Source organism: Mastigoproctus giganteus, chromosome 1 (assembly GCF_048544385.1).
Source record: "Mastigoproctus giganteus isolate SK-2022 chromosome 1, ASM4854438v1, whole genome shotgun sequence".
Taxonomy (NCBI): domain Eukaryota; kingdom Metazoa; phylum Arthropoda; class Arachnida; order Uropygi; family Thelyphonidae; genus Mastigoproctus; species Mastigoproctus giganteus.
In genome coordinates, this window is record NC_143575.1 from 187334167 (window position 1) to 187358667 (window position 24501).

Below are 24501 nucleotides of genomic sequence, written 5' to 3' on the forward strand. Positions count from 1 at the left end.
GTATGGATTCCGTCAGTGTTGATCCACTGGTGATGTTCTGGCTTATGTTACCCATTTATGGACTAATTTAATGGAAAGGTTCGGTGAAACACAAGTAGTTGCTCTTGACATCTCAAAGGCTTTCGATTGTGTTTGGCATAAAGGTCTTCTAAACAAGCTTCCGTCTTATGGTTTGCCTACTGCTTTTTGTAATTGGTTATCCAGTTTTCTCTCTGATTGCTCACTGAGGGTGATGGTAGATGGCTCTCTGTCTTCTAACTTCTCCACTAATGCCGGTGTCCCCCAAGGTTCAGTTCTTTCCCCCACTCGTTTCCTTTTGTATATTAATGATCTTCTTCCATTGACTGGAAAACCTATCCATAGTTTTGCCGATGATAGTACATTGCATTCCACTTTCCATTTTGAGAAATCTTTTGCCCTGCTCAATCAGCTTCAACTTCTCGAAAATCTGCTACCAATTCCTTAAATGCCGATCTCCAGGTAATTTTCCAGTGGGGCAAAGACAACTTAGTTGATTTCAACCCTTCTAAAACTCAGTCTTGTCTTATATCTCGCAAAAAGGATTCTTCAGCTCCTATGCTTATCTTTAGTGACACTCCGATTTCTAGGCAAAATGATATATCTCTTTTGGGAATTACCCTGACTTCTAATCTCTCTTGGCACAAGCACATTACAAATATTGCTTCCTCTGCATCTAAAAAACTTGGTTTTCTCTTTCGTTCTCGGCATTACTTTTCTTTCAAACAGCTGTTCACTCTGTACAAATTGGAAATCTGCCCTACCATGGAATATTGTTCCCACATCTGGGGTGGTGCCCCCAAAACCTCTCTCAGGCTTCTTGATTCCAATCAAAAAGGGGCAGTTAGATTAATTAATGATTCATTTCTAACAGAGTCTCTCCGTTCACTGTCCCATAGACGTACTGTTTCTGCTGCATGCCTCTTCTACAGATATTTCCATGGGCACTGTTCTTCTGAATTGACTTCTATAATTCCCGCTCTCTCTTTCAAAACAGTCTGAACACGTGCCGCCAACATCCATTTACTGTCCAACGTCAAACTCACAGAACCAAATTTCATCTTCCTTGTTTATTCATTCAACTGCCATTTTCTGGAACAACCTTACTTCATACGTATTTCCTGAAAATTAGTCTACAGAAGTTCAAGTCCAATATCTTCTTTTATCTTCTCAACCTCCAACCCAAGCAAGGTACTAAGTACTATAGGTTCTGATACCTCTCGTGTTTGCGCTAAAATAAAAAAAAAATAAAAAAATTAATATCCATTAGATAAAGAATTGGAAGAGATGGAACAGCTGTCATCTGTTTGGATAGAAAATGAAACAAAAAACGAGTTTTCTTACAATAGAAGCAAAAGCATTAGCAATATTTTATTATGTAATAGTCCAGCCAGTTTATTTATTGTGTTTGGTTACAAATGTGTGTTCAATCTTGGGTGGTCGGCATCTAACCCTATTTTTCTCATAGGACCTGTTGTTTATATTGCATGATTTTGCATTGCACGAGGGTTTCTAGGAACACAACTATCTTGCTATACGAGGACTGACTGTACCTCTTTTTTTTTTGTTTGTTGTTGGTGCATCGGCTTCTGTGGCCATAATGCACCTCCCAATGTTTTTGCATTTTGTACTCTGATCTAAGTCTGAGGTGAGATTTGAACCCGTGACCTTTGGGTTGCTAGGCAGGCACTTTACTCACCTGGCTAGCCGGTCAGCTCACATATCTGTTCAATCCACAACTCCCTAATCTCTATAGAAATAAACCTAATAAAATAAGGCCAGCAGGCCTACAGCTTTTTGAAATATCACAGAGTTGGAAAGTTCCTCTTTACAATAGTCAGCAGGTAACGAATTACTTTCATCCACCTTGGACTCCCCTCCTCAACTGAACTTTCATACTCTTCTTCAAAGGGGTAAGAATCTTATACCGACTTAACGTGAGACAACTTCATGCAAGTCATATTCAGAGCTATGTTGATTTCCTGCCAATATATACCGATGGGTCCAAATCTCAATCAGCCATTGGAGCAGCTGCAGTTTCCCTCTGCTATAATTTCAGCTTCCCTTCCACCTGAATATACAACTTTTCTGCAGAACTATGTGGAATAAAATTAGCTCTAGAAAATCTGAATCTTACCCATCTCCAAAATATTTAATTTACACATTCTCTCAGCTCAGTTAGAACAATGCAAAATCCTTCCTATACGAATCACCCTGTTTTTAACCAAATCAGGAGGTTGCTCTTGAAAATTGAACATCGTCAACAATTTTTGAACTTTTGTTGGATTCCAGCATATTCAGGGATAAAGGGGAATGAACTGGCAGATATATCTGCAAAAAATTCATCAACTTTAGACTTGACATCTGTCCATATCCAACTTCGGACTATAATGTCATCATAGTAGCAGCAGCATGCCTTGCACAGTGGAAAGAACTGTGGCACACCCAGACTAATAATAAACTTTTCCAGTTGAAACAGGAACCAAAATTTTGGCACTGGAGCAGCCAGATAATTAGAAGGGAAGAAGTGGTATTTGCACGGGCAAGAATAGGGCATACCCACCCATCTCCATCTGCTCACAAGGTGATGATCCTCCACAGTGTCCACACTACTCAGCATAACTAATGGTCAGACATATTCTTATTAACTGTCCTCACTATCAACAGGACAGAACATCAGTCCTGCTTTCTTTAACAAATCTTCAACAACCGAGATCACTAGAGCATATTATTGGCGATCAGGCAAATATTAATGAACTTTTCAGCTTTCTGAAAAAAATCGGAATATATCATCAATTCCGATTAGTTTTCTAAAATGAAATTGAAATGCCTTCAATTCTGAATTATTTCGTAACACATCCCTATGGACAGGCACACTATAGCCAGTGTAGGCTTCATCATCATCCATTTTCAATCCACTGCAAGATGAAGGCCTCTCCAGCAACTTTCCAGTTCCTTCTGTTTTGTGCAATGGCCATCCATTTACTATCCACAAACTCATGAATTTCATCTGCCCATCTCTGTCGTTGTCTTCCAGGTTTTCTTCTAGCTCCTCTTGGGTACCATTCTGTTATTTTCTTAGTCCATCTGTCATCATGACTTCGAGCTATGTGTCCTGCCCAAGACCATTTTAGTTTCTTTAGTTTTGATAAGAATATCCTTTATTTGAGATTTCTGCATAATCCATGTGTTTCTCTTATCTATCAGTCTGATTCCTAATATAATTCGTTCCATTCTTCGCTGTGTAGTTCTCAGCTTCGCTTCCATTCTTTTGGTGAGTGCCCAAGTTTCACTTCCATACGTCATGTTGGGGAGTATACACTGGCTCATTATTTTACATTTCAGACATTGGGATATTGCTCCTCAGTATGTGACTATATTTCCTGAATGCTATCCATCCAAAAATTATTCTTCTCTTGACTTCCAGATGTTTATCATTATTGTAGCTAATGACTTGTCCCAGATAAGTATATGAATCCGCCTTTTCAATTACTGCTCCTCTAATCATTATAGCCCTTTCTGTGGCATACTTGTTTATTAATACAGTAAGACCCTCGTAACCACGGGGGATATGTTCCATGACCTACCGTGGATGGCTGAAACCACTGATATAAGCGAACACCTGCTGACCCCATATAAAATATTATTTTCTCTTACATGCATATGTATAATAAAGTTTAATTGATAAATTAAACACACAGTAAGACATTACCAACATTAAATACGGTAATAATAAAGTATGGCAGGCTCTCAATTTACCAGGATTGGAATAACCGGGACACTTCAAGACTCCAAGTAAAAAAAAAAAAAAAAAAAAAAAAAGTCAACCAGAAATCGTAAAATTCAAGTAATAGCTAGAATAGACATTTTTCAAGTTGTAAATAAGCAACAAGAACCGGTAGTTATAAGTTGTCATTGGCAGATTAGTGTACCCATTATCTTGCAACCCCTGCTGTCTTCACACCCACTGCTCAAAACAAAACAAAAAAAAAAAAAAAAAGAGAGAGAGAGAGAGAGAGAGAGACCAAATGTTTAGTTTGATTTAGTGCGTTGCGTCGATTGTTGTGTTCTATCACACCGCAAAAGGACAAATTTTGTTTCATTATTTGTCGGGTTTTTTTTTTTTGTTTAGAAATCGCGAAAATGATGGGCAAGCGCAAAAGTTGTGCTTTCAAATAAAACAAATTATTGTTTGAAATTATTCAAAAGTTTGAAAACGGTACATCCATTAATTAAATGTCTAAAGAACCATTATAATGTTGGTGACCAAACCATACGCGACATTGTAAAAAATAAAGGGAAGCATCATATTGGATACACGAGTAGTACATGTTAAGTTTTTCTTTTTTTTTTTTTTTTCCTGTGGTTAACTGCAGGTAACTGAAGATACGGGGGGCCACAACTGTACTTTTGTTTTAGCCATATTCATTTTTTTTTAGTCCGAAATCCTGATAACCGATTAAGATTTTCCTCTAATTCTTTGGGATCATGACTTATGATCACAATGTCATCTGCAAATCGTAAATGGTTTAGTTACTTTCCATTCATATTGACTCCTTTCTGCAACCAGTCTAATCTTCTGAAAGGTTCCTGAAGAGCAGCAGTAAACAACTTTGGAGGTATTGTGTCTGTCTTTGGCGCACTATGGCCATAGTTGCCGATGTGCCCAATAAATCCCGAAACAAACAAGTATTGTGTCTCCTTGTCAAACTCCTTTCCCAATTTTAAATTTACTACTGTCTTTGTCTAGTCTAATAAAGGAGGTAGCATTCTCATATATTTTCTTCAAAATCATAATACAAAGGGTACTAGGAAAGTTTTGCAATACAGCTTTGTTTATTTAATTTTTTCAAAGTAATTTCCTCTACATTCAATACACCTCTCCACCCTCCGAAACCAATCTTTAAACCAGTTTTGCCAAGTTTCACTAGGGAGTAAAGCACACTCGTTGTCCCAAGCCCGTAGAAGGTCCTCATCACTGGAAAACCGCCTCCCTTTTAGCTTCATTTTCACATGCGGGAACAGTGCAAAGTCGCAGGGAGCAAGGTCTGGACTGTAGGGAGGGTGTTCGAGAAGTTTCAGTCCTGTCGTGGTCAAATATTCGGGGCAGGCTTTGGCGCGGTGAACTGGAGCATTTTCGTGATGGAGGTACCAGGTGTCCATTCTTGACTTTGGCCGCAGGTTCTTCATAGATCCAATGACTTTAGGCAGGCATTGTTCAGTATACCACTTAGCTGTGACTGTCTTCTGCGTGTCCAAAACGACACGTTCCACAATTCCACTCGATTTGAAAAATACAGCTATCATTTTCTTCTTTACAGATCGGGATTTTCTGACAATTACGGGTGTGTCGTCATCATCAAAGACCCAAACTTTGTTTTGAGCCTTGGTCGGCAGATCGTAATAGTACAGCCAAGTGTCGTCACCTGTCACAATGTTGTTCACGTACCGAGATTGTCCCTTATCAAACTTTTTTAACATCTCCCGGCACCAAGTCACACGTCGTGTCATCTGCTCTTCAGTCAGTTGATGCGGCACCCAGAGAGAACAAAGTTTCTTCACGTGCAAATGATCTTGCAGAATCTAACGAATTGCTGGTGCATTTAGGCCCAAAGTATCCTCTATCTGTTGGTAGGTCAATCGCCTGTTTTCGTCAAGCATTTTCCTCACAGCAGTAACGTTTTCCTCCGTAACTGACGTTCGTGGCCTTCCCGGCCTCTCAGAATCCTCCAGAGTGAAATTTCCCCTTTGGAATTCTCTATACCCCTTGAATATCGTTGTACAATGTGGACAATCATCATCTAGTGCAAGAGTCATTTCTTCTAAGCACTGGTCTATGGTTAAACCACGCACGAAATTATACCGCAAAACTGTCCTTATCTCATTTCGTGACCACGATGCCATCGCAAGCACTTTACACTCTCACTACTAATGAATAACTGAGCCCATCGACTTGGCGCGGCGGCTACTATGCACGTATGAACATGTCTCAACATGCAGCAACAAGCAGCTTCCTGTGATTCATTGTTGCGTCATATTGCAAAACTTTCCTAGTACCCTTTGTATAAGGGTTATCTATGCCTTGTCTTTCCAGTGCCCGAAACATTACCTTATGCTGTATGGAGTCAAATGCCTTTTCATAATCCACAAATGCCAGGCATAATAGCGTTTTATATTCATTTGTTTTCTCCCTTAGCTGTGATATTACATGAAGGTGATCCATAGTTGAGAATCCTGTCCTAAAGCCAGCTTGCTCTTTCGGCTGGTTCTCATTAAATATTCTTTCTGATCTGTCAGTAATGACCCCCTGTGAACAACTTTTAGATGTCAGACAACAAGCTAATTGGTCTATAAAATCCAATTTCCGATTTGTCTCCTTTCTTGTGCAGCAAAACTATGATTGCATTATTCCATTCCTTAGGCGTTATACCTTTTCTAATGCATTTTGTGAAGAGTCTTGCCAGTTTCTATGTCATGTCTCTTCCTCCCAATTTTAACAAATCTACAGTAACTTCATCTTCCCCTGGAGCTTTGTGATTCTTCATTTTTTTTCAGTGCATGTTCTACCCCATCAGGAAGGATATCAGCTTTGTCGTATGTGTTGCTAATTTATATTCCATCTTCTCCACTGCTGGCATCATTCCCTCGCTCCTTGTATAATTCTCTATAGTAGTCTTCTGCTATTTGAATCATGCCTTCTCTGCTATTTATTAGTACACCATTGCTATTCCAGTTTCAGTATCATTTGTCTTTCTGTATTCCTGCTCATGGTTGCTGATTTAAGTTCTTTGTTTTCCCTTAATGCTTGTTCTACTTTTCATGTGTTAAATCTTATGTCCTCTGTGAGTCTCTTTCTAATGGCTTTGCATAACTCAGTATACCCAATTTTGGCCTTGTCAGTGTTTATCTTGCTCTTTATTTGTCATCTTCAGTTCATCATGACAAGTGTTTCTTGATTAATTTTTTCTTCTTTGGATTTCTTTTTACTTATAGGTTTCTTGGGCTTTACCACTTTCAGAAAGTCGTAGTATTCTTCATCACTATATTGGTGCTGAACAGTCAGCAGAAGCTGAAACTTGTTCTTAAGATCCAGTACATACTGCTTTTTCTCCTCTTCTGTTATCTCAAAGACCTTATTATTTACTCAAGTCAGTTTTTCCTTTCTTTTCTTACATCTACATCAAATGTGCATCTTACCATTCTGTGATCACTGCCAACATTTACCTTGTTTACAACAGTAACATCATTCACGATATATCTTCTGTTAGTGAGGATGAAGTTAATTTCATTAGTTGTTAATCCATTTGGGCTCTTTCATGTCCACTTTCTGTTCACTTTTTTTCTTGAAAAAAGTGTTCATCACTGACATTTCTCAGCATTCTGCAAATTCCACAAGCTCTTCACCTCTTTCATTGGCCCCAAGTGCCAAGCATTTTCCAAGTGATTTAAAGTGATTCTAGAGTGTGCTTCTTAATTATATTTAGTTTATTATATTTATAGCGATCTTCATTTTTCAGTACTTGATAAGTAAGTTTTGCTAAAAGGATCTAGCAAACTAACAGAAAGGAAAGTCACCTTCCTTTTTTTCTCTTATTTCAAACTAACCACCAACCCTACTAATTTATAGCCACTGCTTGGTCACTTGGTGGCACCTCTCTTGGCTCCTCGTGGCGGGACCAGAAACCTGGGAGTTGGAAGGTACACTGCCAGGGCTAAAAAGAGCAAAACATGAATAGTACAGTCACTACTTCCCAAGGGACTTCAGAGACGATCCCACAAAATCGGCCTGCTGAAGAACCAGAAAATACTGCCAAAAGGCAAAGAACAGATGGCTCCAAACCATCACCGACACCTTTATTCCTAATCATCCGCTCCACTGGAGGGGAGACATTAGGAATGAAATCCCCATTTTTCATCCAAAAAGTCTTGGAAGGACTAGCCGGAACACCAAAAACGGTCAGGCGACTCCGATCTGGGGATTTGTTAGTTGAAACATCCAGTACTAGACATTCAGAAAAGTTACTGAATGTATCGAACTTTGGAAGGATACCAGTAATAGTCACCCCTCCATAACACCTTAAACTCTTTGCGGGGAGTAATCTCCGAATGGGATCTCTTACACGTTACTGAAGAGGAAATCAGAACGAACTCCAAAATCAAGGAGTGACGAATGTAAGACAGATTTCTATTCGGAGAGATGGAAATGTAATACCTACCAAAACCTTAATCCTGACATTTAATACACCAAAAATCCCACCTACTGTAAAAGCAGGATATTTGAACTACCAAGTAAAAGTATATATCCCAAATCCCTTGGCACTGTTTCAAATGTCAAAAATTTGGACACTCACAAACAGCATGTAGAAATACATCTGCTAAATGTGGATCCAAAGAACATCAGATTGATGACTGCCCAGTCCTGGCCCCAAAGTGTCCAAATTGTAAAGGAGAACATCCTGCCTACTCCAGAACATGTGAAAGATGGAAAAAAGAAAAAGAAATACAGAAATACAAAATGGACCACAATATTACATACCAAGAAGCAAGAAAAATGGTCCAGCCAACCATAACCAATAGACCAACATAAACACAAGTAGCAACTAAATTTAAATCAGTGGAATGTCAAACTGAAATCTCACTTACTCCAAGCAAAGCTACAAGATAAACATGAGAAAACAGTAAACACACTGATCTCAATCCCCTCGGATTCTCCAACCTTGCAACAGTGTAAGAGTAATGAAGGACCATGAAATCATGAGCCTACCTCACAATTTATGGAATTTGAGAAAACAGGAAAGATAGATGACGAAGTGTTGGAAATCCATGCTGAAGAATTAGAAGAAGATATGGATACCAGAAAACCGGTATTCCTCAAAAGAGATAAAGTAAGGACAAAAACAAAAGACAACCACCCAACGAAAACAGCTCGAGGGGCTGAGCAAATATAAATAATGGATAAAATTATTCAATGGAACTGTCGAGGATTACATACTAATTTTGACGACATACAGTATCTGATCACCCAGTACACACCAATCTGTCTCCAGGAAACGTACCTTAAACAACAAGGTACCCTGAATAACAGGAACTACTCAATGTACAGAAGAGACCAAATAACTCAAGGTATAACACATGGAGGAGTTGCTATGTTAGTAAATAACAGAATACCAACACAACAGGTGCATATAAATAGCCCATTAGAAGTGGTAGCAATTCGTGCAATAGCAAGATTCCTATTAACCATATGTTCATTATACATTCCACCAGGAGAAGATGTCTGTTATGAAGACCTAGATGCATTAATATAACAACTACCACCCCCAATCTGTCTGATGGGAGATATGAATGGACATAACCCTTTGTGAGGATGCTCCGACTACAACAGAAGAGGATGCATTATTGAACAACTGCTAGATAATAATAACCTCCTACTTCTTAACAGGGGGTAACCACACTTACTTCCACTTTCCAACTCGGACTAGCACAGCTATAGTACTTATTATATGTACTCCTACACTTTACACACAATTTAATTGGGAAGTTTTTGAGGATCCTCTTGGGAGTGATCATTATCCAGTAATTTCCACACTGGTCAGTGAATATCCATATCATACCAGCAGAACTCCTTGCTGGAAAATAGAAAAAACTAATTGGGAAGCATTCAGGAAAAAGCAACACCAATATCATTGAGCAGGAAACAGTAGTTGTTGCACTAGCACATGTCACAGAAACCATACAAAATGCAGGCAAGCTAACAATCCCGAAGACTTCATCATGTTTCCCAAACCGTCCGAAAACATGGTGGAACAGTGATTGCACTGAAACAAGAAAACAATAGAATAGAGCATGGAACCATTTTTGCAGGTACCCAACAACAAAAAATCTGATTCAGTACAAAAGAATGCGAGCCATAGCGCGATTTACTAGGAAGCAGAGTCAAAGAGCAACATGGGTCAAATTCACATCTACAATAAACAAAACAACAAATCCACATATAGTCTGGAATAAAATAAGAAAAATGACAGGTAAATATAGAAATAGGCCATCACCAATACTGGTCTGCAATGGAATTAGTTTGACTGAACCTACCGTTATTGCAAACACATTAGGTGAGACCTTTGCAAAAGTATCAGCAAAAGATTCACGCCATCCGGAATTTCTGATCCAAAAAGAAAAAGCATAAGATCAAATTTAAATAAAAAGGTAATGGAACCCTACAATCAGTCATTCACAATAAACAAACTGCACAAAGTTTTGTTCACAGCCAGGCCAAGTGCAGTATACCCAGACGACGTACATTACGACATGATCAAGCACCTTAACAAGACTGAATTAGAAAATTTATTGAAATTGTATAACAGAATATTCCAAACACATGGTGCCATGCAGTAGTACTAGCTTTCCCTAAACCTGACAAATCCATGCAACTATCGACCAATAGCCCTCACCAGCTGTTTAGGAAAATTACTAGAAAAATGATAAATAAGAGATTGATTTGGTATCTAGAGGAAAATAACATCTACACAAACACGCATTGTGGTTTTAGACATCATAGGTCTTCTCTAGACCACCTAGTCAGTATAGAAGCCAACATCAGAAATGCATTTATCAGATCACAACATATGGTTACAGTATTTTTTGACATTGAAAAAGCTTACGATATGGGATCCTGCGAGATATGCACCATTCTGGACTCAGAGGCAATCTCCCTATGTTTATTCAGAACTTCTTTATGAACAGAACCTTCCAAGTCAAAGTACAAACTTCTTTCTCTAAAATCTATCAACAAGAAGAAGGCATTCCACAGGACTCAGTCTTGAGCGCCACTTTGTTTGCCCTAAAGATTAATTCAATCACAAATCAACTCCCTCCTTCGGTTTCACATGCACTTTATGTTGATGACTTTAGTATCTCTAGTCAGGAGAACATGAGAACTATCGAGAGGCAATTGCAATGTGCAATCAACAATATAAATAAGTGGTCACTAGATAACAGTTGCAGACTGTCAACACGAAAAACAATATGTGTGCATTTTTATCGCAAAAGAAATCTCCATCCTGATCATGAACTGAAATTAGAAGGCAAGAATATACCAATGCAGCCGAAGGCAAAATTTCATTTTGCCTTCGGCTGCATTGGACTAATCTTAGATAAGAAACTCACATTCATGGAGCATATCCGGGAGCTACATAAAAGCTGTACAAAACACCTGAACATACTTTAAATCCTTTCGTCGTCAACAGCATGGGGAGCAGACAGATATTCCTTACTAACCTTATAAAAAGCACTAATTAGATCAAAGTTGGACTATGGAGCCCCAGTGTATGATTTAGCACGGAAAACAGCTCTGAAATGGCTGGATCGGGTTCATCACAACGCACTGCGTATAGCTACCGGCTCTTATCGTACCTCTCCCATATATAGTATCTATGCTGAAGCCAATGAACCACCTTTAACTCTTAGGCGACAGCAACTTGCATTGTATTATACATTTAAAATAAAATCTATGCATGGACATAGGAGATCCTCTTGTGAGATCCTCTTTGATCCATGTTGCAGAAACATATACCAGAATTGCCAACAAGCAAACTGACCCCTGGGAATTAGAATGCAAGACTTTTTAGGCACCAGTTTTTTTTTTTAGCATCAGTGCGTAGCACACTCTTCTTGATTAGACCGGGGTTCGAGCCCGTCACCACCAAATACGGAGGATGCGGAAAGGTCAGAGAATGACCACCACATATTCTAGAGCAATATGGCCTTAGTTGCTAATGCTCCTAAAAACCAAATAACAACAGCAAGACTTTTTAGCAGTACATAACTTTAATATAGACAGAATAGCACACATGCCAGTTCATACTCCTCCACCATGGGATTTGCATATCCCAATATGAGACTTCTCCTTTCGGAAATGGAATAAAAAAGTGATACCTGCAACAATCTTCCAACAGTTACGTGCAGAGCGCAGAATTCAATTTTCTGACTATATTCCAATATACACAGATGGTTCGAAAACAGACACTTTTGTGTATACACAGCCGAATTATAAGCAAAAAAAAATAGTCTTAACTCATGTACAAGATAAGCATTACACGAGAAGTGTATACAGATTCCTTGATTTGTATACACTTCTTGTGTATACAGATTAAGTATACACAAGAAGTGTATACAGGTTAAGGAATCTGTATACACTTCTGTATAAATATATACAGATTCCTTGAGTTCCTTACAAGCCATGCAAAATATAGGTACACCCAAACACCCAATCCTTTGACACATACGGCAAATACTAACTGACTATGCCAGAAATGAACCGGATATACTTTTCCGCTGGATCCCAGGACATACAGGGATTGCTGAAAACGAAGCAGCAAACAAGTCAGCAAAAGAAGCTATACTACAGATCGGAGAAGATATAACAGTGCCGTATTCCAATTACAAGCCTGCGATATGGCTTATTTGCCAGTTGTAATAGCAAGAAACTTGGAATCAGCAAACTGCAAACAAATTATACCAAATAAAGCCGAAGATTGAAAACTGGATTTCTAGCAGTCGAAGGTCAAAAAAAGAAGAAACAGCACTCACCAGGCTATGAATCGGGCATACCCATATTACACACTCATTTTTGTTGCGAGCAGAGGAACCACCACGATGCCAGACTTGTGATACTGTCCAATCAGTTCAACGCATATTTATATGCAAATGAACACAAACAAGCCTTCAAAGATATTTATGGGACACATGACCCCATTACACTAACAGACTTCTTGAAAAATAAACATGACTTCACAGATGTTTTCAACTTTCTTAAAGATATTAATTTATACCACCTCCTCTAAGGACGTGAATATAAGCAACAGACTAACACAAGGACCTATGAATCAGGTTAAAAGGAACAATTGAAATCAAAAGTAAACAAAACACCCCTGAAACACATCACACCATATGAACTGGCACATTATGACCCGTGTAGTCCATGCACAATTAAACCTCAATACAAACAAACAAACCTCTTTCATTTCTTTCACCAATTCCAAAATTTCCTATAGTTCCCCTTTCTGCACTGTTTTGTCTCTTTCCAACCTTAGCATTGAAGTTCCCCATAATGATAGTTTAGTGGGTTTTCTGCTCATCTAGAAGACTCAATATCGGTGTACTTATCTTCAACCTCTTCATCATTATGACTCAAGGTTAGTGCATAAATCGTTATAACTTTTAGCTTGTACCACTTAGAAATCCTGAGTAGTAGCCTTGACACCCATGGTGATGTACTTTTGAATTCCAAAATGTTTTTTATATCTTTATGGACCAGAAAGCCAACTCTACCTTCGCTCCTTTCACTGTTTCCATTGGTGTACAGCAGATTTCCACTCGATAAACTTATAAATGATTCATTTCTTCTTCTTGTTTCAGCCAAACCGATGATATTCCAATTCACATTTTCTAATACCTTTTCCTGCTCTAATATCCTATCTTCACCGATGAGCGATCTTACGTTGTAACAGGCCAAGTTCAGTTTCTGTGCATGGCAGTCTGGTCATACTCAGAGATTCTTAGCACCCTCTACTTCCACTCTGATCCTCTCGCTGCCATAAGAGGGTGAGTGAAAGCCACTGCGGACTGAGGGCCATTTGTTTCGTCGTGCTGTCATGTGCTGGAGGGTTTGGTCTTTTCCCCTTCACACTGACCAGGCGTCTTGAAGAGAACCATTCTACACGTTCATTGCCACCTAAGTGACATAACAGGGCTTACCATCGAGGTGTGCATGAGTGAATTTCAGGGAGGCAGGCCAACTGGACTTCTCCTAAATATTCTGAAATAGAAAGATATGGGATCCATTAGTGTTTTAATCTGAGTGTCTGATAACACACAGAATGGATAATCCCCTCTAAGTCCCCATAAAAAGATCAAACTGAGTCCGCTAAAACTAAGGTAGAAATAAATTAATTTGGTTTCCCATATACTGTAATAATTATAATCAGTTGGTATACATCCAAGTTCAATGTTGAAAAAAAGCTGTGAATTAGGGTTGAATTTGAAAGTGTCTGCAATTCTGCCCAGACATGATAGGAGGAAGTATATGATGAGAGACTTGTCAATCATTTCAGCCCTGGAAAGATTGTGAAAGGAAGGCTCAAGGGGTAGAATTTTTTTTCAGCTTCGTCTGTACTTGTTAACAGGAGAGACTGCTTCTACAGGGATGGGATACGCTTAAATAGAAAGGGTGCAAGAATATTTGCTGATGGTATCGAGGTAGGGTTAGGTGGGTCGGAAAACTGCTAGCTTGGTGGGATACAAGGACTAATAGATTAACAGTAGCCACCGGCAGAGGTGAAAGTGATTCTTGCACTGCTTCTATTGGAATGAGCAGCAGCCTGGAAAACAAGATGCAGGATATTTCAGACTGCTGGGAGTCGTTGCGGTACAAGAAAACACATGGGTTGTGTTAGGGTAGCTAAGAATAGGAACAGGTGCATGTATACCTGTGTGTACACCAATACTAGGAGTTTGGTTTTTGGCCATATTGCTCCGGGGATATGCGATGGTCATTCCATGACCTTTCCGCATTCTCTGTATTTGGTGGTCACAGGTTCGAACCCCGGTCTAATCAAGAAGCGTGTGCTACGCACTGCTGCTCCTGCCCACCTGGCTATGAAGGCGCCTAGGTGTTTGGTAAATAAATTTGATGAATTTGAGGTATTGCTCAAAACATCAAAGGCAGATATTGTTGGGATATCAGAGATGTGGTGTCACACAGATATAAGGAATGCAGAACTGGAATTTGGGGAGTACAATATGTACAGAAAGGATAGACAGGATAGGAAGGGAGGAGGGGTTATGCTATTAGTTATGAAACACATAAAATCCAAGGAAGTGAAGCCAGTCGACATCGCTGGACAGTGCAATGTCGAGTCAGTTTGGTGTGACATAAGCATTGGGAGATCAAAATTGAGAGTAGGAGTGTGCTATAGGCCTAATGACTCTGATGAGTATAATAAGAAACTGTACAGGAAAATAGAGTGGGCCAGTAAATCAGAGAGTCTTATAATGGGAGGATTTTAATTTTCCAGATATTGACTGGAATTTGTGGGTTGGTCACTCACACACTAGCAAGGCTTTTGTGGATTTATTGGATGATTGTTTTCTACGTCGGCATGTTCGGGAGGCAACTAGAGGGAGTAATACTCTTGATCTTATTATCAGTAGTGATTCTTCATGCATTAAGAATCTGCAGATAAAGGAACCACTAGGTGGCAGTGATCACAGTGTGCTGAAGTGGGATTTACTCAAAGAGGTAACTACCATCAGGGGTTAAGGGAAGGGTTTTTGCTTTCGTAAAGGCAACTACTATGGTCTGAGACAGTATTTAAATTCTGTTCAGTGGGACCAACTGATGATGTTACCAACAGCAAATTCGAAATGGGAAGCATTTAAAGAACTTATCTTGGAAGCTACTAGGCTTTACATACCAACTAAGAAATATTGTTCAAGGTTTAGTCCTAAATGGATGTCAGATGAACTAATGAGACATATGGCAGAGAAGAAAAATGAATGGAATACATATAAATTAATGGGTGACACGGAAGCCTATGATAGATATAAGCTGGTCTGTAACCAAGTCACAAAGGAGATTAGGCAGGCAAAGGCAGATTATGAGAAATCCTTGGCAAAGGATGCAAAGAAAAACAGAAAAGAGTTCTTTATCTATATAAACTTTATCTAGAAGGAAAGGGATGAATCAGATTGGTCCACTGGATATTGATGGTTCAACAGTTGAGGATCATGCTCAGGTGGCTAGCAAACTAAACAAGTATTTTGCATGTACATTCACACATGAGGAGTTATTCAGGAAGGGGAATGCCAGAGGTGAAGTAAACTCTGGCAGTGACTGAATAACTGAGAGGAAAGTGGAGGAGAAATTGTTGAGGATAATCATAAAAAAATCACCTGGGATGGATGGGATCTATCCAGTTATATTAAAGGAGGCAGCAAAGGAAGTAAGCAAACCCTTAGCCATAATTATGAGAGCTTCTTTTGACTCAGGGGAGGTACCCATAGACTGGAGATGTGCAAATGTGACCCCAATTCACAAAGGAGGATCAAAGGCTGACATAAGTAATTATAGACCTGTGAGTTTAACTTCTGTTCCAGGAAAATTAATGGAGACACTGGTTAAAGAAGCACTGCAGGATCATCTAGACAAGACTTCAGTTATAGCTCGGACACAGCATGGTTTTGTTAAAGGAAAGTCTTGCCTGAACAATTTGATTTGATACTATGATGCAGTCACAAAAGAACTGGATGCAGGGAATAACTTTGATATTATATATTTGGATCTTAGAAAGGCTTTTGATACTGTTGCACAAATTGGAGCAGTGTGGCATTGGAGGCAAATTGCTGCTATGGATAAAGGGATGGTTGAGGGGGAGAAGACAGAGAGTGGTAATCAGTGGACACTGCTCATTGTGGACTAATGTTATTGGTGGAGTCCCTCAGGGTTCAGTGTTGGGTCCATTATTGTTTTCTGTATTTTTAAATGATATTGATGATGGTATATCAAGCTTAACTGTATTTTTATCTCCTCGGGTTTAGTGGACCCAGTTCAAAGGTCTACTAATAAATTCTATAATTTTTACTCTATGGACACAGCTGAAATTCGCTATAGGTGAAGCCAGAACTGTTTTCTTCGATTTTCCCACTTAAATTTTCAAAAATTTCTATTGAATTTCGCGCAAATGACAAAAATGTGATATCAAGTGTGTAATTTGTTAGGCCTTTTTCTGTTATTTTTCTAACCCCACCCGAATTAACCTATGGCTAATGAAACCCAATTGTCTTATGTCTCCGCACGGCTACTTCGGACGCTAAGAAAATAATAAAAGACACGGGCGAGCTACTGTTAGTTGATAAAGCGAAACAGTTGTACTGTTTCACTTTATCGAAACTGTTTATTGAAGATCGAACAGATCGTATTTTCTTCAACGTGTATTGCTCCTACGAACAGAAAATCAAGGAAATTCATGTTGGAAACGGGAAAAACTGGTGTAAAACTGATAAGCATTTGATAAAAAAAAAGTTTGCTTTATTGTAATTGATTTTAGTAAACAATATCGGAACAGCAGTTTTCTGGGTTTGATCTTCTAACGAAATTTCGAGAAAATATGTTTATTTATAGCTGCGTTATAAACTTTGAAAACTGGTGCATCGAAGGAAAGAAGAAAAAAATCATACGCTGTGAATAATGGTTGTTTCTTGAAATGTGTATTCTTCACAAAAATGCAAGATTTCTAACAATACAAAACTAACAGATTGCGACTAACGGCTGCTCAAAAAGTATCGGTTAGAAAATATTTGCTTGTTACGCTTTGTGATGTCATTGCAAAGGGAGAAATTCTGTTTTAGTACGAGTTTTGTGGTTTATGGCGAGCAATTTCACACAATCAAGTCCGTGACTGTTAAATACCGTGCGGTTTCTTGTATTCTCTCTCTCTTTCTCTATTTCAGGAACTCTGACCGTGTGGTCATCCCAGAGTATAAACTGAAAATTTGTTCATCTGAATGCTGCCCACCAATGGCACCAATTATCAACTCTTTTACTGCACTTCTAATTTTCAGTATGTGCAGGAAATCGACTTGGGCAAAATTCAAAAGTGTTACTTCAATTAGGAGCAAAAACGGTTTCCGCCAACATAACGAATTACTTTAGGTACAATGAAAGGACGACTACTGATGTTTTCCTGACTGGAAGGAAGTGTCCACAATAAAACATCTGTACAAGGTGGTCACTCAAAGGAAAGTAACCATAGTCATTTGTATTCAAGGACAGTTATACAGCGATGTTTGAAATGTATAATGCAGTTCACTTGCCACTATTTCCAAAGGGTAATTGACAAGTACACGTTAGGAACGGAAAATGTTCAAGCAGAAATTTACGTAAAGCCAAATATTGTTAGAAAGTAAAAATGCAAAAAAAAAATAAATAAATAAATTAAAAAAAAGCTTGATTATCTGTATTGAAAAACAAAAATATCATTCCTTTCTTCAATATCCTCCGACTTTGCGGTCGTCTGGAATATAAATTTACCATCCTTTTGTCTTCTAAGTTGAGTTCAGATGATGAAAATTAGAGTTTTTACACAATTGTAAGGAAAAGCCTTTTCCGTACTCAGAACATACGGAATTACTTGGAACAACAAAGGACTGTTTGATTTTACAGCAAAAACCAATAAAATATATCTGTAAAAGGCGAAAACATCCAGTCAGTCGAAAGTTATCATAGTCATTTGCATCCAGGGACAAGCTATACAGCGATATTTGAAATTTATATTCAGCTTCGAGATATATATATATATATATACCAAATTGGGAAAGTTCTTTGTGGTCCAATCAACATGTACTAGTGAATATTCCCTCTGGAAATATTGCAAGTGAGCTCAAGAAATACAAAAAGCATTTTATTGACCTGAGACTTACTTGTGGTATATATATTTTATATATAAAAAATATATATATAAAAATATAATATATATATGTGTGTATATATATATATATATTTTTTTTTTTTTTTTTTTTTCTTGCACAACGTGAAACAAAGTTCTCGCGTTGCGCAGAACAAGAAATCTGGAAAATTACTTGCGGGTAAAAAAAGATTAGCAACCCTCTCTTGTAGAGAAATTGCCCAAGATCAGGATTTCATTCATAATAACATTGCCAAGTTGGGGACTGTAACCACTTCAAAGTAGTTACAGCTCTGGACCTTTGACAATCTACCCTAAGGGGTTTTTTCATTCCTTTCATTCCCCAAGTGAATGAAAGGAACTGGAAATTTCAGGAAAATGAACCCTGTTTTCCTTCTTTTGGCAAACAGCTACTCTGTCAGCGCAAGAGAAGTGAAATTACATTTGCAGCTCAGAATGAAATTCAGGCATCCAAACACATGACACTTTATTGTGAATTTTTCGGGCATGTGTGTGACAATGAAAATTCAATTTTTCCCTCGAAATTTTTTGATGGTATCAAATGCATATCAAGGAAATATCGAAGTATTCAATAACAATTACAATTTCCTAATCCGTTACTACGAGAGGAGTAACGGAGTGTGAAAACAATGTGTTACTCGTAGCTATATTTTTTCGTTTGCACACCAGGTGAGATGCATGCAAAGTTCCTTCGACATCAGTTTTCAAAGTTTATAACGCAACTATGAATAGAAATTTTTTTTTGAAATTTCATAAGAAGATCAAATATAAATCCATGAAACTGCTGTTCCCATTTAGTCCTCTAAAAACAATTACAATAAAGCGCATTGTAGTGGGCAGTTTTACGACACTTTTTTTTCCTTCCGTTTCCGCTGTGGTTTACAATGGAGAATTTCCTTGATTTTTTGCTAGTAGATACAATACACATTGAAGAAAGGAAATGCGATATTTTAGTTTTTCAAAAACAATTGATTGCAATTCTTTCGTACAACCATTACGAAAAGCAGTAAAGCAAAATGTGAAAGCGCCATGCAAAATATTGTTTGCAAGTAATGATGCTCAACTGTTTGTTTTCCATGAAAGTTGTTTACTTTTTTATTTTCTCCTTGGATCACCATGGTAACGGTAATGACATAAGCTTGACCAGTCAATTATATCTCTGCGTCTGTTGATTCGTTGATGACAAATGAAGCAGGAATTTTGATTAATGCAGTAACGTGTAACAAGATAAAACGTATCTGCCGTCATTTTTTGCTCTCGTAATTTCAAAAATTGATATGTGGTTGCACATTTTTGCTGTTTTCGAATGAATTAATAGTTTTTGCTGAACGCCAAAGGTAGGAAATCAAAGAATATACTTCTGTTTATGTATATTGAGAGTTTCAATTTTTTAAATTGAGTAGAAATTATGGAAATTATCAGTTTCTCTCAGTGGGGGGCAATTTTCAAGTGAGATTGAAAAGTACGGTTAATGTCCAAATTTGCAGACGATACAAAGGTTGGCAGGGTTGTTAAAGGACACTACTGACGCTATGCTGCTGCAACAGGATCTGGAAAGGTTGAGCAGATGGGCTGAGAGGTGGCAAATGAAGTTTAACATTGACAAATGTAAAGTACTACATATGGGAAACAGCAACCCCAGAGCAACGTATCAACCCTGTGGTACCACACTTACAGTGGTAGAGAATGAAAAGGACCTGGGGGTAATTGTGCAGGCAGATGTGAAGTTCTCTGAGCAGTGCAGACGGGCTGCAAGAGTAGCTCGTGGCATCTTGTCAATGATATGCAGGAATTTTTCTAGCAGGGATAAGAAGGTGATTATTCCCTTGTATAAGGCAATGGTCAGACCACACATTGAGTACTGTATACAGGTCTGGAGGCCTCATTTCAAGAAGGATGTAGAGCTGCTGGAACGTGTACAGAGAAGGGCAACAAGATTAGTGAATGGAACAAAGGGTTGCTCTTACGAAGAAAGGCTTAAATTTTGCAAATTACAGTGTCTGGAGACTAAGCACCAGCGAGGTGATCTGATAGAGGTGTATAAAGCCTTGAATGGTTTGAGCATGCTCAATGCCGATGGGATTCTTCTTCTTGCTCAGAATAATCACCTGAGAGGGCATAAATTCAGATTGAGGAAAGACAGATGTAGGATACATGTGTGGAAATTTGCCTTTAGCCAGAGGGTAGTTGGTTGGTGGTACAGACGTCCATCCGTTGTTGGGGAAGTTGATAGCCTAAATAAATTTAAGGCTCAGCTGGACAGGTATTTCAAACGAATGAATGGAGGGGTGAAATGGAAGTGGGGGGTTTTTTTTTTTTTTTTTTGGCTGATTCTGTATAAGCTTGCTTTCTTGCATCATATGCCTCTACTAATGCTAAAGTTTTTATGACAAAAACTTGAGTCAAAAACTTCTATCAGAAATATTTTATAATTTTTTCATAAATGATGCATATTTCATAACAATAATGCATTTGTTTCTTACTATAAATGTTGTACTCTGTCAGTATTAAGTGATCAGAAACTTGTGATTTTTAGCTGTCATCATGTTAATAGTTTGGTGTTGTGGCCATTTTAATCTTTTCAGCATTGTGAGGTAGTAGTATTTCGAACATTCGTATTTCTGATCACACAGACATTTTGAACGCTTAGTAATTTGAATGTCAGCTGTTTGATTTTGGTTGTCATTAATTTGAACTAAATCCTTTGAAATATTACTGAACCATGTGTGCAACTGCACTGTCTTATGTAGGGTAACTCCTTAACACACATTAAACTCTGCTGCCTCTGTAGCCAGGTGGGCAGGAGCAGCAGTGTGTAGCACACGCTTCTTGATTAGACTGGGGTTCGAGCCCGTGCCCACTAAATACGGAGAATGCAGAAAGGTCAGGAAATGATCACCGCATATCCCCGGAGCAATATGGCCTTAGTTGCTAATGCGCCTAAAAAAAAAACCTAACAATAACATTAAACTTTACCATTTTAATTTCTGGCCATTTTATGATTGCAGTTCTGTAAAACGTCCAGAAATTAGTGTAATGTTTATTTTATTTTGTTCAATTGTTTCTGGCCACTTTGCTACCACGAAACAATCATCAGGAATGCTGCTTCACTATACCCACCCATACTATTAGGAGGCTAGCTACAACTGTGCATGTACTGTCTTACTCTGGTTATAAAAACATCCCGCATACTCCATCCTGAAAGGGGGGGATTCCCATATTGTCAGGAAAGAGACCTCTTGACACCAGCACGGGACAAGTCTCCCATATGTAATCATACAGTTATTTTCTTTATGTGCAAGTAGTTATTGCCAAGTCACATTATAAAAGAGTTAATGTAGATGATTTTAATGCTGAAAGTGAAACACGACACTTAGAGTGGATTAATTAATGTAAAGATTATAAACTAAATAGAGACATTTGGAGGGGCTGGTGCATTGGGAATAAGTTGCTCTATGCCTGTACATTGAGTAGAAGACCAGACCACAGCCTTGAGTTATAGAAAATAGAAATTGGAGAGAAAAGTCAGTCAGAAAAGCTGTTTGTCCTGGGCCCATGCTGGCTTTTGAAATTGTTGGAAGTAAATAATTCCGAAGACAGAGACTGACTATTGTGAATGTAGTTCACAACCGTGATTCTGCTACAACCAGATGACACTAGAAAAAGTTTTTTTAGTGAATTTTCTCTTCATGCTAATGATGTGTATGTAAACTGTGAACCATCACAACTGAATCAAAATTATTATATCCTCACTGATAAATAAAATCCAACTAAAAGATCCTATAAACCACATCATTCAATGGTTTTTTAATCTTTACTGTTCTGAACATAGTCTGTAATAATAATATAGCTCTTGACCAAAAAATTAGTCTTCCTAAGTTTCCTGTTTAATTTACAAATACCATTTCTGTATTTTTACCGTAATAAAATGCAATGCATTATTTTGGAGAATAGTGAAAACCTATGCACTTCAAACTGTAGAGTGAAATCTGTCTTTCATTTCTAGAAGGAATGCAAATTATTCCTTCTATAAATTAAAGACAGATTTCACTCTATGCAGTTTGAAGATGTTTCTTATATTTCTTGTGCTACTTCCTACTTCTTCAGTGAATGAATTATTGCCCTGTGAAATTTAAGTGTAATGAGAATGGAGGAAGTCACAGAGGATGTACTACAAAATGCCTGCAAATTATCTGTAATCTTTCAAGAAATCGATCACAGATTTTGCTTTATGCAGGTTGAAGCACTTTTTACTATTCTCTCTTTTGATTTACTTGTGCAGCATGATGCCAAAGGAACAACTTAGTTACAATTTTTCAAGAGAAACTTTTCTCAAAATGTACAGCCTGATTGGCATATGCCAGAAACCGATATCACTGTACTGTTGCATCATCCTCATTTAGTATAACTTAAAATATATGGAATTGCCATGGTCATTTAAACTTTTTTGTCCTACATTTTGGCCATCTGATCGTTATTTAAATGAAAATGTTCTTGCTATAAGTTAAAATGCTGAGTTTTTTTTTTTTTTTAACTATGTTAAAAAAAAATTAACATTTTCTTGGAGAAGTTATCAGTTTACTGAATCAGTATTCTCAGAAAGGATCATTAAATGAAAGCTTGAATATTCATTTTATCCATTACTAACAAAACTAAATAAATTTCAATAGTGTTTTTTGTCTATTTCAGTCACAGATAAAAAAACCAGAACGCCCTGAAAAGCCAGCAGCAGTCTTAGCCAGTAAAACTGCCACAAAACCGGAATTACCAGAAAAGCCTCATCTCACATCAGAATCACCGCTGATTGACAGAAGAAGCAGTAAAATTCCACCTAGTAAACCACCACCACCTGAACTTCCAAAGAAAGGTAAACCAGATTTAAAGAATACACTAGACAAATAATACTTATAATTGCAATGATTTTTATACAGAGGTTCAAGCTACAGTAAAATCTTGTTAATACAAACTCAATTTATACAAAATACTCGTTTATAGGAAGCATATACCATTCCCCTACGAAAGGATAGGCTTTTCTATGTAAATATATTTGGTTATTACAAAATTCAGTTAATATGTATTACAAAGTTTGTTTTCACCCTGCAAGAAATAAATATTGTTATTTTGCATGTTTAATACAAATCTTGGCACAGCTGTCCGATTGTTGCCTCTAGCCACCCAGTTCCCTGCTTGCCAAAGGATGGCACTGACTTGTTACTTTTGTGTAAACAAAACCAGTTTATGGTACTACAATGTAAGTATACTCTGAAAACATCATTGTTGAAGGATGAGCTGTTAAATTAACAAAAGAAAAACAGTTTTTCTAAGTTGTTTACATATGCTTCCTCACTCTCCATGGGATTAAGGTCAGTTGCAATTGTTATGCCAGTTCAAAGAGTCTTTTGCAAGAGTATAATCTAATTTTTATGCCATGTTATCTGAGCTGATGTCTTTTTTGGAACTTGTGTCTAAATTAATTTGAAGTTTGTTTATGTTAAATCTCATCTAGCAGTGTTATGGCGACAAAACACAAATAGGCAGAATTAAGCCTTGAAATTAAACTGAAAATCATACAAGAAGCTGATAGGATGGAACGAAGCAAAACGGACATTGCAAAGGAATACAACATCCCTTTACCTACTTTATCTACAATACTAAAAAACTTGAAGAAATACATGACACTGGAGCAGCCATAAAAAAACAGGAAACAGATTTGTGGTGCAAAACACGAAGGGCTTGAAACAAAACTTTTCAAGTGGTATCAACACTTGAAATGTGTTGATACTACATGCATCTAATTTGCCAATATCACGTCTGATTTTGCAAGAAAAGGCAAATTATCTAGTTCCGCAACGTGGAATTGGCAACTTCAAATGCAGTAGTGGCTGGCTCCAAAGATTTAAAGACAGGAATAACTTGGTTTCACGAAATGTTTGTAGTGAGTCTTTTAGTTCGTAGTAAATCACCGAAGTAGGTGAAATGGCATCGTTTTTTTACATCTCATATT

The 24501-nt window shown here is 37.9% G+C and overlaps 1 protein-coding gene across 1 annotated transcript in view; it reads left to right on the forward strand.

Moving 5' to 3' along the window:
• Positions 1-24501, forward strand: part of LOC150091374 (SH3 domain-containing kinase-binding protein 1-like) — a 393836-nt gene that overhangs the window by 207939 nt on the left and 161396 nt on the right. The window contains exon 9 of the mRNA XM_090383547.1: positions 23187-23364. Coding sequence (XP_090239673.1) covers positions 23187-23364 — 178 coding nt within the window. The remainder of the gene's footprint in view (positions 1-23186; positions 23365-24501) is intronic.